At 43.0% G+C, this 13096-nt stretch overlaps 1 protein-coding gene across 2 annotated transcripts in view; it reads left to right on the top strand.

Moving 5' to 3' along the window:
• Positions 1–1163: 1163 nt before the first annotated feature.
• FYCO1 (FYVE and coiled-coil domain autophagy adaptor 1) overlaps positions 1164–13096 on the top strand; it is a 53116-nt gene continuing 41183 nt past the window's right edge. For both annotated transcript variants that reach the window (XM_056857941.1, XM_056857940.1), the window contains exons 1-5: positions 1164–1242; positions 2995–3101; positions 4722–4847; positions 9235–9341; positions 11849–11992. In XM_056857941.1, the coding sequence (XP_056713919.1) occupies positions 1188–1242; positions 2995–3101; positions 4722–4847; positions 9235–9341; positions 11849–11992 (539 nt within the window). In that variant the 5' untranslated portion in view covers positions 1164–1187. The remainder of the gene's footprint in view (positions 1243–2994; positions 3102–4721; positions 4848–9234; positions 9342–11848; positions 11993–13096) is intronic.

Here is a 13096-nt window from a genome sequence, read left to right as displayed (position 1 = left end):
CTCCATCCTTTTTATGTAGTGAGAGATGACATTGTTTAAGAAAGACTCAAAATCTTGAGAAGGCACATATATGTAGATTTTGGAAATATGCCAATTTATATTGAAATGTTTGATGAATCAGTGAATTTGCAGATGATTAATTAAGAATTTTTGAATGGTTGACCACAAGGTAAGGCATAGAATAGGGTAGGGCTTAACTCCTTTCATCCATACACATAATTTTTGTTTAACTATAGAATCTTAGAAATAGACCGTCCATACCATCACATTCTTTAAATGATAAAGGGAGTTTTGCTTGCCTTTTTCCCTACTGGGGCTGATAACAACTAGGGGAGTGGGTGATATCAGAGGAACCAACTCAGGGAGAAGCTTAATACCTCCTCAACCTCCAAAAGCAGATTTCACTTAACTCTCAACCCAGCTGCTAAAAGTGGCCTCCTCCAGTTCATTAATTGTTTAACTGGTTGACTAATCTATTGATTATATAAACTTGCAACCTTATACAAAATGAAAAGAGCTAGTAAATAGCTCCGAGTTTCTTTTTACTCTCAGTTCCCTATGTGGACTTCTCCACTGTGAATTAAAATGTTTGTTGGGGATATCACAATACGTCTGATGCACTACTTTGTACCAGGTTGCAAAGACAATCCTATCAATGCAATTCACTGTGACAAGATCTGTATGCAACTCTACTGACTGGTAAACATCCTTATCAGTTATATATCACATTTTGAAGAGCGAGAGAGAGGGAATGTCTACACTGGAATGGCAAATATTGACAGATTGTAGCAGGTTTTGAAAAGTGAAACGTTCTTTGTGGATGGAGTCACCTGACTGCTGTGCTGTCATATGATCTGAACAAGTCACAGGATAAGGAGAATAATGTATCTGCTTTTTGTTGTCTTGAACTACCCTAGATGGCACACAAGGGTGAGCATGCATTGATAAAAGCAAGGATGAAGCTGGGTTACTAAAAAGGCATTCGTTTCATGGGATTTTAAAATCCAGAACACCAAAGCACCACCCACTTGCCACAGATGTGATCAACATAAATGTTTTCCTTTCTTTAGATTCACAGATGCAAAGACACTAACCAAACGCTCATCAGGAACACATGTTCTGGCTTCTTTACATAGCTGGTTGAAAAGGTCGAACACTGCAGCCCCACAACGCTTTTGTGTATAACGATGGCAGCAAGTAGAGGAGAAAGTCAGCTGCAGAGGATTATCCGAGATTTGCAGGGTAAAATGTTGTTGGCGTGTCGATTTACTTATTCTCCGTGGCATTGCTATGTTCTTGTTTTAGTGGGAGGAACTGAAATAAACCAACCGAGGCTTTATTTGCATGTTATTTCCACCAATGGTCAGCCACTTTAAATCGTTCCATGTCAGTCAGTACCCATCCAGTGGCGGGATTGTTAAAACGTGGATCATGGCACAGGGATTCGCTACATAGAGTAGGTGTTTTCTCCAGGCTACTGCAAATGCCCATTTTTAAAATAAGTATGGAGAAAGTCTGTATGTTGAGTGGTTACCCTCCATTTGCAACAGCAGAGTAAATTGTGTTCCACTTCAGGCTGTTGAAAGCAATTATGAGTCCTCAGGTAAAGATTCCTCCGGGAGGCCCTTACACCACCCCAAACATCATTATGAAAACAAATCTCATGGCTTGCCATTTGCATGAATAGGATTATAGTTGGTGATCTCTGTGTGTTCCTCATACATTTTATGTATATATTATACACACATATACATGCAGATCAATGAACTCAGATCCCACCCCTGCCCTCCAGTTTATCCTTACAATGATAGCCTGGAGACTCAGAGGTATGTTACAGAGAGAACTAGTGACTGGCCCCAAGGTTACATTACCCCTTTCCTTCCTCTCAATAAAAGGGCCGTTGATCTTACAGTTGGCACTTTGTCCAGGTCACCTGGCCTACAGATAGCCCTTTTCATGAGTCACAGTGAACCCATGTACATTCCATGTACAGTGCGCTTTTGATTTTTCTTTATATATGTGTTGAGTAATTCTCATGTTATATCAAATGGAAGTGCAGTTGAACATGTGATTTAAACCCCACATTTATCTAGATATTGGTCCCCGGTTTCATTTTCTTAACAAACAGGCTTCCACACATACATGCAGCTTGTAGGTGCATTCACTGTAACGTGTGAACAGGGCTAGAGTGTTGAGGTCTTCCAGAAACCCCGCCCTTTGTTTCAGTGGCCCAGTAAAAAGGAATCATTTATAGAAAAGGAGGTCCTCTAAAGTTCTAAGAGTTATGGCATGAGCTTTATAGACAGATATGTAACTTCATCATATGCATCTGTTCGTTTGCTACTGGAGACTGAGGATTGATTTACATAGCACCTTAGTTACTTATTGTTCACAAAAGCAATCAACTTCTGGGAGCAGGTTGAACTCTGAAGCCAGAAATCCATGCTCCATTGTGCGGAATGTAGATGTTCCTTCCTTGTACATTATGCCAAGACTTTTGCATCACCAATATATTTTATTTTGGATCTGTCTAGAGCAGGGCTGTGTATATCCCATGCTAAAACAAAAATAAAATACAATTCTACAAAAAGCTGGATTCTCAACCTTTGTAAATTACGCCCTGTGATGCTGACTTTTACTTTGTATGAGTTATTGTGCAAGTTTTTACTCTTTTGCTTGATTTATTCTGCTTTTGCTAGTTGTGGGGATGAGCCGGGCACAGAAGCCCCTTTCGCAGCTAATGGAAATCTTATTCAGCCATACCTGGCTTTTGAGATTCTACATCTAATAACTTATCCTTGGTGCTTTTTCTGATTCATGTGGAATACCACAAACAGACCTGCCTAAGGAGATATATGTAGATGATGTACAGCAGTTATTTAAAAACAAACAAACAAAAAAGGAAGATCCTGCCCTTGGGTTTGCTATCAGCTCTGTTATTCATATTGTTCCTGTTTCCACCCTCCGCATTGTGGTTTGTATTCTCATCCAAAGATGCCGTGACAGAACTGAGTAAAGAATTTTCAGGAGCGGGGGAACCAATCACAGATGACTGTATCAGCTTGCACAAGTTTTCCTACAAGCTTGAGTATCTTTTGCAGGTAAGCAATGTTCGCATTTAGAGAAGTACACTTTGTTTCTTAAGCCTTGGGAGTAGCTAAGGGTAGATACTGATGGTATCTGTTCTAACAAATAATTTGCAGTGGACCGTTTCAAGGAAACCCACGCATGTCAATATTTTAAATGGTATTATGGCCAAGGAGTATTTTTATTAATATGAGTACATTGCATAACTTAACTCTGGAAGCCACTTTGACTCTAAGACTTAAGTACTGATGTGAGCTGTAAATGCTCTTTCATAAGGAAAGAATTACTTATAGCAGTATTTCATTCATAGGTTCGCCATGAGTCGGAAGTGACTTGACGGCACTTAACACACACACACAGTACTAGGCTATGCAGGTAGGAGGAGATTCATTGTCAATGGCTCCCATCTTGGGAGTAGAGAAGGCAGGAAAAGGAGGCAGACACTTCCACTGACAGAAGGGATTTCAGTCAGTGAATCACACCTTCCTCTTCTTCCATCCAGCTGCAGCCCAACATGTCCTACAAAATGCTCCTCCTGGGGGTCGAGACCCCCCATCCAAGAATACCCAAAGACTAGGTTTTATGCTGAGTTCCCTCTCTTCAGTCTTGGTCCTAATTGACTTCTGTGGCCCAAAGTGACGGCGGTGTAGTGGTTAAGAGCAGTGGTTTGGAGTGGTAGACTCTGATCTGGAGAACTGGGTTTGATTCCCTATTCCTCCACATGAGCGGCGGAAGCTAATCTGGTGAACTGAATTTGTTTCCCTGCTCCTACAAATGAAGCCAGCTGGGTGACCTCAGGCTAGTCACACTCTCAGCCCCACCTACCTCTCAGGGTGTCTGTTGTGGGGAGGGGAAGAGAAGGTAATTGTAAGCCGGTTTAGTTCTTCCTTAAGTGGTACAGAAAGTCGGCATATAAAAACCAACTCTTCTTCTTCTGCTGCTCAACCGGACCACCGGGATTGCCCGCTCTGTTCAAATCAACAAAATGAAGGGTCATCAAACTAGATGAGGCATTGGGAGATACAGGGATGGGTCTTCCAAACATTTGTTGTTGGTATATGGCAGTCATGTGGGGCTCCCAGTTGAGACTGGGGTCACAGTGTGAGTAGAATTAACCCTTTTCTGTTGCCTCATGCTCCTGACTTTAGAAGGTTTCCCCGATGGTGCTGTTTGCCCATTTTTGGAGGAGGCATTTAGGTTGCTTGTGTGTTTCTGCCAGTAATGAAAATAAAATAGCAGCTCCGGCGGGCTGTGAGGTCGGGAAAACAGTGTAAAGAAAATGGTCTCCCTCCCCCTTTCCCCAGTACAACAGCTCCAATTTGAATGGGTTTCTTTCCCAGAGCTGCTATTTAACAGTAAAAGAAAGCCAGGAGATCTGTCCAGTGATCTTCAAGGGACTTACCTAGCTTGTTCTAAAGTGACCCTCAGCCCAAGTACTGTGGCTGATCAGAGAGTTGATAGTCATTTTTGGCATACCACACTGAAACTGTTAGCTCACATTAGTTCATCCAGACGCTTTCAGTTTTGTCAGAAATACCATCACCTCTCTTACCCCTTAATGTTTATGCAGAGAGAGAACAATGTTTGTTGAATTACTGATTGAAAGTTACACTTCTCCCTTTTCTGTTGCAAAGTTTGACCAGAAGGAAAAGTCGACCTTACTGGGAAACAGGAAAGACTATTGGGATTATTTCTGTGACTGCCTGGTGAAGGTCAAAGGAGCAAATGACGGGATACGTTTTGTCAAGTCTATTTCGGAAGTAAGTTATATAGATCCATTGGCCATTTTGGGGGTAGACTATCATTCTGATGCCCCAGAATAATAGTGGGACTGAAAATGGTGCAGAATTCAAGTACACGATAGTAGGGATCACCAGGCTTCTTTACATGGACCCCTTGACAGATTCCAGAAGCACAGGAGGTCTCGGTACTTCTGGTTTAGTGTTCCAAGCAGAGGTGTCGAACTCAATTGTTACGAGGGCCGGATATGACATAAATGTCACTTGGTCGGGCCAGGCCATGCCTCGACAGCCCAGATCGAGAGGGGCAGGTGGGTTGCTGCCTCGAGTGGCTCACGGGCCAGATAAGAGCTCTCAAGGGGCCAGATCCAGCCTGTGGGCCTTAAGTTTGACACCCCTGATATAGAGGGTTTTACAGCAGCACCGATCAGTCCTCTTAATCCAAGCATTTGGAGCAGCAGCTTCTGTGAAAAGACACATGCATACATTAATGTGTGTATCCATAAGAAAGGCTCTGCTGGATCAGACCAAGGTCCATCTAGTCCAGCAGTCTGTTCACACAGTGGCCAACCAGGTGCCTCTAGGAAGCCCACAAACAAGACGACTGCAGCAGCAGCATCCTGCCTGTGTTCCAAAACACCTAATATAATAGGTATGCTCCTGGAGAGAATAGGTATGCATCATGACTAGTATCCATTTTACTAGCAGCCATGAATACCCCTCTCCTCCATGAACATGTCCCACTCTCCTCTTAAAGCCTTCCAAGTTGGCAGCCATCACCACATCCTGGGGCCGGGAGTTCCACAATTTAACTATGCATTTTGTTTGTTTTGTCGTATATTTGTTTACAGTAGCTTAGCACTGCAAATTTAAACTGTCATACACAAGACGTTGCTCTTTCAGCACAAGAGTACTGAATAGGTATCCTCAGTCTGCTTCCACTTATGCAAGGGCCACCTCCGCTTGTGCGAGATTTCATCCAATGCCCTCCTTCCCAGTGGCAACTCCCATCCTATACCCCACTCTGTTCCCATGCATTTTGTGGAGCACAGGCTGTTGTGAAAAAGGAGTGGGGAACAGTCCGTTCCATACACGTGCCTCTGTGGTGCTTTGGATTCAGCCCATCCTAAGTCAGTCCTGAGGGAAATTTCTGCATTTCTGTCAATGGAACAGAGTTGTGTTACCTTCCTCTTTCTGCTGCAGCCCAGAACAACCCCTGAAAGGCTGCTCCTGGGGATGGGGGCCCCCAGGAACACATGAGGTACAATCAGGGGTCTGCGAACGGGGGTGGGGGGATTGGCAAAATCACCTCCCCCTCCAACCCATTAGTGGGAATTTACCACAAAATCTAGCCCACTGTTCTTCTCTTTTTTCCTTCAGACTACATACAGGCTAGTGGGTTTTTTCTTTACACAAGCAGTCCTGACAGTGCCTTGGTATATACTCGTGCAGAGAAATGTAATGTGAACCAGCAAACAACCAGCTATTCCCATGATTGCATTAGCTGGAATATGTGCCAAACACAGGAAAATGCTGTCAGCCATATTCATTATCATCTGCCTGAACTTATTATACACATATTTCATTTATTCACGTGTGTGCCCACCCAGACATGATTATACCTTCTCTAATGTGCAGAAGATAATGGCGAGAGCTGGCACTTAGTGGCCTCTCTATGTGTATTGGCCCTGCATGCTGATATGAGATGAGCAGAGGGCTAGTGTGACAATAGTTTTCCTGGAGATGGCTCTCTCACCTGCTTCCCCACACTGCTCCTCCATGATGTGCCAGAACCCAAGTAGGCTTATGCCCACCTAGACTGCTAGCACCAACCACAGGAGCTAATAGAAAACCATTTTTATGGATGCCACCCTGCAGAGCAAAGTTGGAAGCCTTCAACCCAACCATTGGAGGAAGAGCCACGTGGAATCATAGAATTGGAAGGGGCCATACAGGCCATCTAGTCTAACCCCCTGCTTAATGCAGGATCAGCCTAGAGCATCCCTGACAAGTGCTTGTCCAGCCTCTGCTTAAAGACTGCCATTGAGGGGGAGCTCACCACCTCCCTAGGTAACTGATTCTGCTGTCGAACAAGTCTTAATGTAAAAGAAATTTTCCTAATATCCAGCTGGTACCTTTCCCCCCGCAATTTAAACCCATTCTTGCGAGTCCTAACCTCTGCTGCCAACAGGAACAGCTCCCTGCCCTCCTCTTAAGTGACAGTCCTTAAAATACTTAAAGAGAGCAATCATGTCCCCCCTCAACCTTCTCCAGACTAAATATTCCCGACTCCCTCAGCCTTTCCTCATAGGGCTTGGTCTCCAGTTCTCCACTTCAGTTGGGGAAAGGCAGCTCAGGCTAGAGGAAGTTCTTCTAGCCTACGGTTGGATGCTACCCAGTGTTGGTTTGTTGCCGGTTACAAAAAACAGGTAGAACACTGTTTGCCATTCTTAGTTCCTCATATATTAATTGTAATGAACAAACACTGCAAATTCCACTTTTACTCAGTTTGCATTGTTCCGTGCCAGTGGTTTTTTTAAATTAAAAAAACCCTTAACTGAGTCATAGTAAACTTCCTGAAAATCAAGACAAAATGGCATAAGCCTTTCCCCACTTCAAAAACACATTTAATTCAAAACAAAAGAATAGTTCCTGCAAGACTGCTCGTTGTTGTGCTTGGCTCAGGTGCAAGCAAAGTTAAGGATGAAGGGGAAGGAGAGCCAGGCTACTGTATGTTTTGAGGTCCATAGGGAATATATCCTAAAGAAGCCAAGAGGTTTGCCAAAATGCACCGAATTGTTGACAGTCATGATAGGGATGGGAGGACATACTTAATTAGCCCTCCAATCAAGACAACCCATTGAACACACGAAGTGGCCTTATACTGAATCAGACCCTTGGTCCATCAAAGTCAGAATTGTCTACTCAGACCGGCAGCAGCTCTGCAGGGTCTTAGGCAGAGGTCTTTCACATCACCTACCTGCCTAGTCCCTTTAACTGGAGAAGCCAGGGATTGAACCTGGGACCTTCTGCATGCCAAGCGGATGCTCTCCCACTGAGCCACAGCGCCTCCCAATGTCTGGCCTACCTCTTGTTCTGGCAACTGTTCTTCTAGGGGCGATTCTCGGCTGAACTCTGAAATGCTGAAACGTAACTTTGCTTGTATTCCAAGATGTTCAGAGACAAAAATCAGTTGTTGTGGAACACGAGATTTGGGGCGAACATTGAAACCAATTAAAGAGCTAGAAGATTTCTTTCCTCGGGTTTTCCTTTCCTTCATTATCTTCTTAGTCATTGCTGTTACTTTACGGCAGCACCTTGGTGGACCTGACAAGGGCAAAAAGGCAGGGTATAAATTCTGTCAAAAAATAAAAATTTTGACTGTTCTCTGTGAGGGTGTTTCAAACTTGATGGAAGCTTCTGAGTCTCTTGACAGTTTCAAAAGTCATAATCTGCCTGGGTTTCCCTCACAAGCTCCATGTCACTTCTGCTTTGGGCCCCTTGTATGCAAATTTCTCAGTAAGCAGTAGGCCAAGTCCTTGCATCTCGCCCTTCTTCTTCCATCACCACTGCACTTAACAGCAGTCGTTTCTGATCTTCTGGCATCTTGGTCTCAATATCCCTGGGTATGAATATGCAGTATAAACAATAGATAGGATCCCGAGGTTCTGTCCTGCTAACAGTGCCAGGAGCCTTCCACTGGTGGAATACACCTCTTGCACAAGAGAAAGGCTCTGCTGTTAGAAGAACGGAACCTTTGGCTACAACCCTCTGTGTTCACCACATATAAATAACCTTGCTTTCTATCTTCCCCAGGCCTCCCATCAGGTAGACTGGGGGGTGCTTGGACACTGACAGTAGAGAAACTCATGTGATCAATAGTCTGTTTTTATATAAAACCGGATAATTAACCTAGAATCATAGAGTTTGAAGGGGCAATATAGGCCATCTAGTCCAACCCCCTGTTCAATGCAGGATCAGCCTAGAGCATCCCTGACAAGTGCTTGTCCAGCCTTTGCTTAAAGACTGCCAGTGAGGGGGAGCTCACCACCTCCCTAGGTAGCTGATTCCACTGTAGAACAACGCTTACTGCAAAAAAATATTTTCCTAATATCCAGCCAGTACCTTTCCGCTTGCAATTTAAACCCATTATTGCAAGTCCTATCCTCTGCTGCCAACAGGAACAGCTCCCTGCCCTCCTCTAAGGGACAGCCCTTCAAATACTTAAAGAGAGCAATCATGTCCCCCCTCAGACTCCTCCAGACGTGTTGGCTGCTGACTTCTAGGGCTAAACAATGGCTGGCTGGGATGATTTAGCGAACATTAAGCATAGTTCTGGCATGTGTATAGTTTATAGAAGTACATTGTTTGTGATGGTTTCCTTTTCTTCCCCCCCCCCCCCCCCCAGCTAAGAACATCCCTTGGTAAGGGAAGGGCATTTATACGTTACTCCTTAATGCACCAAAGACTTGCAGACACTTTGCAGCAATGTTTCATGAATACCAAAGTAACAAGGTAAAAAATGTAATTTTATTCAACATTGTTGTGACAGTACTATGAAATTATGGGTATGAGAATGGCCAAGTGGTATGACGTGTCTCTGTCAGTAGGCTTGCAGTCCATGTACTGTAAATAAAAACAAAAAGGTAAAGATAGAACACTATTAAAGGAGTGAACTCATTTGCAGAGTGTTAACTAGTTTGCAGAGCACATGCTTTTTGCTAGGAGAATATCTTGCAGTGCAATCCCATTGATTTCAGTGGGATTAAAGGGGAGTAACTGCATGGGATTGTTCTGTCAGACAATTTTGAGAATTTCACAGTAGCTACAATTGCAGAAGTGAGACACCAGCTGGTGGAAGCAGGGAAACACTCAACATAAAGTCAATGGAAAACATGGAATATGAAGATGTGTGATAAAATATGCAGTTGTTGTTACCCTTTGGTTTCATATGGCCCACCCATCTTCCCTGCGTTGTGCTTCTGTTATGAAGATGCCACATTTCCCAGGGAATTTCAGTTAGAAAATGATTATTCTCTCTCATTTATATATTTACTTCATTTATATCCCGCCTTTCTTCCCCACAAGGACTGACATCATTTTCTTTTCCTCCATTTTACCTCACAATAACCCCTGAGGCAGATTAGGCTGGCAGAATGTTGTCACTGATCCTGACTGTTAATGGATAAATTCTTGAACGGTTGGCCTAACGATTTGCTTCTTACCATTTCAATAATGTTCTTTCTATTACATCCTTGAGAAAGATAATGGGTGAATAATGGCTGCATGTCCAGAACTAAAGCTTACAATATGCAGAAGAAAGAGAACATTGGTTTGCAACAATTATTTCTATGGGAAAATTAATTCTACACTCAGAGGTGCTTACATCATGCATTCAGAGGGAATGTTTTGATAGAGTCACATGAGTGTCACATTATTAGACACTCCCAAACACCCCTGAATCTCCCAGTGTGGGTTCCATGAGACTATCTAATCTTTCTGAAAATGCTTTGGTGAGAATCGCAGAAATAAGGTTGTGAACCACTGTGAGCCTGGCTTGACCAGGGAAGGGCGGCATATAAATGCAATAAATCAAAAATTGAATCAATCAATCAAAAGGTACTTTATCTTTTAAATTTAAGATAGATAAGAGATGATATGTATGTTTTTCGGTTTACATTTTTCTGATTACATTGACCTATGCAAGTATTTTGTATTATTGTGATCCTTTCAAGAGTGTGTGTGTGTGTGTGTGTAAAGTGCCGTCAAGTCGCTGCCGACTTATGGCGACCCCTTTTGGGGTTTTCATGACAAGAGACTAACAGAGGTGGTTTGCCAGTGCCTTCCTCTGCACAGCAACCCTGGTATTCCTTGGTGGTCTCCCATCCAAATACTAACCAGGGCTGACCCTGCATAGCTTCTGAGATCTGACGAGATCAGGCTAGCCTGGGCCATCCAGGTCAGGGCTCAAGAGAGATTAGAGTGATTTTAAATAAAAATCTTAGAAAATAACGTGAGTGATCTTTGAGGGGATGCAAGGTTTCACTTGATATCTGCAATAAATAAACTTCTGACTTCTATTCAGTCAGAGGAGTGATAACCTGTAGAGGTGGTCATAGGAGAAGATAATCATGTCATTTTAGCCCTGTGGTTTACTGGTTAATGCATTGATTTGGAATAGACAAAGAGACTCTTAGTTTCCATGTTTCTGTTTTAAATGGAATGCTTCCCTTATGGGGGAGGTGACTGGCCCAAGGTCACCCAGCAAGTTGAATAACAGAGTGGGGATTCGAACCTGGTCCTAGACTGACTCTGTAACTACTACACCTCACTGGCTCCCACGATAGTGTAATTGTGATGTTGCTGCACATGTTTTACTTGCTAAATCTTTAGTTACTGTTCTCTTTCTTCCCCTCTGGGCCATGTTATGAACTTTCATTTTTCAATTTTTTTTATTTCTTAATATAATTATAACCTTTGTGGCGGTATGCTCCCTTTCCAGAGCACACAGAAAAACAGTTGAAAAGGTAGTAGACATCAGCCTAGTAAAAGTTACTGAAGTCTAACAGTGCATTCCTAAGGAGGGTTACTCCAGTCTATGCCCATTCATTTCAATGGGCTTAGACTGAAGTAACTCTACTTAGGAATGCACTGTAAGTCCTCTTCCACTGTTTTCTGTTGAGATCAGTTCCTACTAATTGTTGTTGTTTGTGTGCTGTTTGGAGAAATTGGTTTTATTTTAAACATGTCTGTTTGGGAGTGATAGGAAGATGGCGATTCCATTGAAACCACATATGTTTATTTGGGGGGGGGGGACTTAGAGGTACAAGCTTGGAGGCCACCTTACATTTCCAGTGACAAAAGGGGGTGATTTTCATTTGTTCCCCCCGGAAGAGCATTGAAGGTGCATTTTGGTCTACAATCAGAAAGAAAGGAAGAAAGATAGTGGTGATTTTTAGCTGAAGCTAAGCCATTATCTACTTTTTGCTTATTAATCATGATCTCCATCCTTCTGTCTTTAGTGACTGGTACTATGCAAGAAGTCCTTTCCTGAATGCTAAACTGAGTTCTGATATTGTTGGGCAGCTCTATGAACTAACTGAGGTTCAGTTTGACCTGGCGTCTAGAGGCTATGACTTAGACACAGCATGGCCCACCTTTGCCAGGTAATATAAACAAATTAAGTCTAAAGTGCTCCTGGTTTAAATTAGAAATGTTTTTTATAACCTGTATTTTTTAATCAAACATGGTCTTTTTGTACTACGTTAAAACTTATAAATTGGTAACTAGATGGCACTAGCAGAACTATGGTGTGGCCTCATTTGGAGACTGTGTACAGTTCTGATTGCTGTATCTCAAAATGATATTGCAAAATTGGAAAGAGGGCAACCAAGATGATTAAGGGGTTGAACATAACAAGAGCATAAGAAGAACTCTGCTGGATCAGACCCATGGTCCAACTAGTCCAGCATTCTTTTTCACACAGTGGTCAACCAGTTGTCCTGGATGGCCAACAAACACCTTTGGAACACTTTTTCTATGAGAAAAGGCTGGAGAGTCTGAGACTTTTTAGTTTAGAAAGAAGATGACTGGGGGGGACACAATATAGTTCTATAAATTTAGTCATAGGGTGAAGAAAGTGGATATAGAGAACTTTTTCTCTCTCCTGTGACACTAGAACTCCAAGGCACCCAATAAAATTGATGGGCAATAGATTCAGGACAGACACAAGGAAGTACTCCTTCATTCAATGAGTAATTAAGTTGTAGAACTCACTGTCAGTAAGCATAGTGATGGCTATGAGCATGGATGGCTTTTAAGGGGGATTAGACAGATTCAGGGAAGATAGGTCCATAGTTACTAGCCATGGTGACTAGATGGGAACCATCACATCCAGAGAGCATAAACCCCTAGAAGGCAACACCAGGCATATGTCCTGGCCTCTGTGTCCAGTTTCTTGCCCCTCCAGGGCAGTTAGTTAGCCACTGTGCGAAACAGGATGCTAGTTTAGATGGAACACTGGTCTGATCCAGTAGGGTGCTTATGTTTCATGAGAATCCTCTGATCCAGACTTTGGCATTCCTTAAGAGGCAGCCCCTGAAAGAGCTTCTCCTTATGTCTTTGTTCTTTGCATGGTGTTCAGTTAAAAGGTGATCTCAGTTAACCTTAAAAGTTATGATGGAATGTAGCAAGGAATTTCTTTTAAAGTAAAAAAAACGATGAACCAGAGCACTCCTAAGAGAGGCTGGAAGGCAGCTCCTGGCAGGGAC

This window comes from Euleptes europaea, chromosome 11 (assembly GCF_029931775.1).
Source record: "Euleptes europaea isolate rEulEur1 chromosome 11, rEulEur1.hap1, whole genome shotgun sequence".
NCBI classification, from domain to species: Eukaryota; Metazoa; Chordata; class Lepidosauria; order Squamata; family Sphaerodactylidae; genus Euleptes; species Euleptes europaea.
This window is presented reverse-complemented; position numbering and strand designations above follow the sequence as displayed.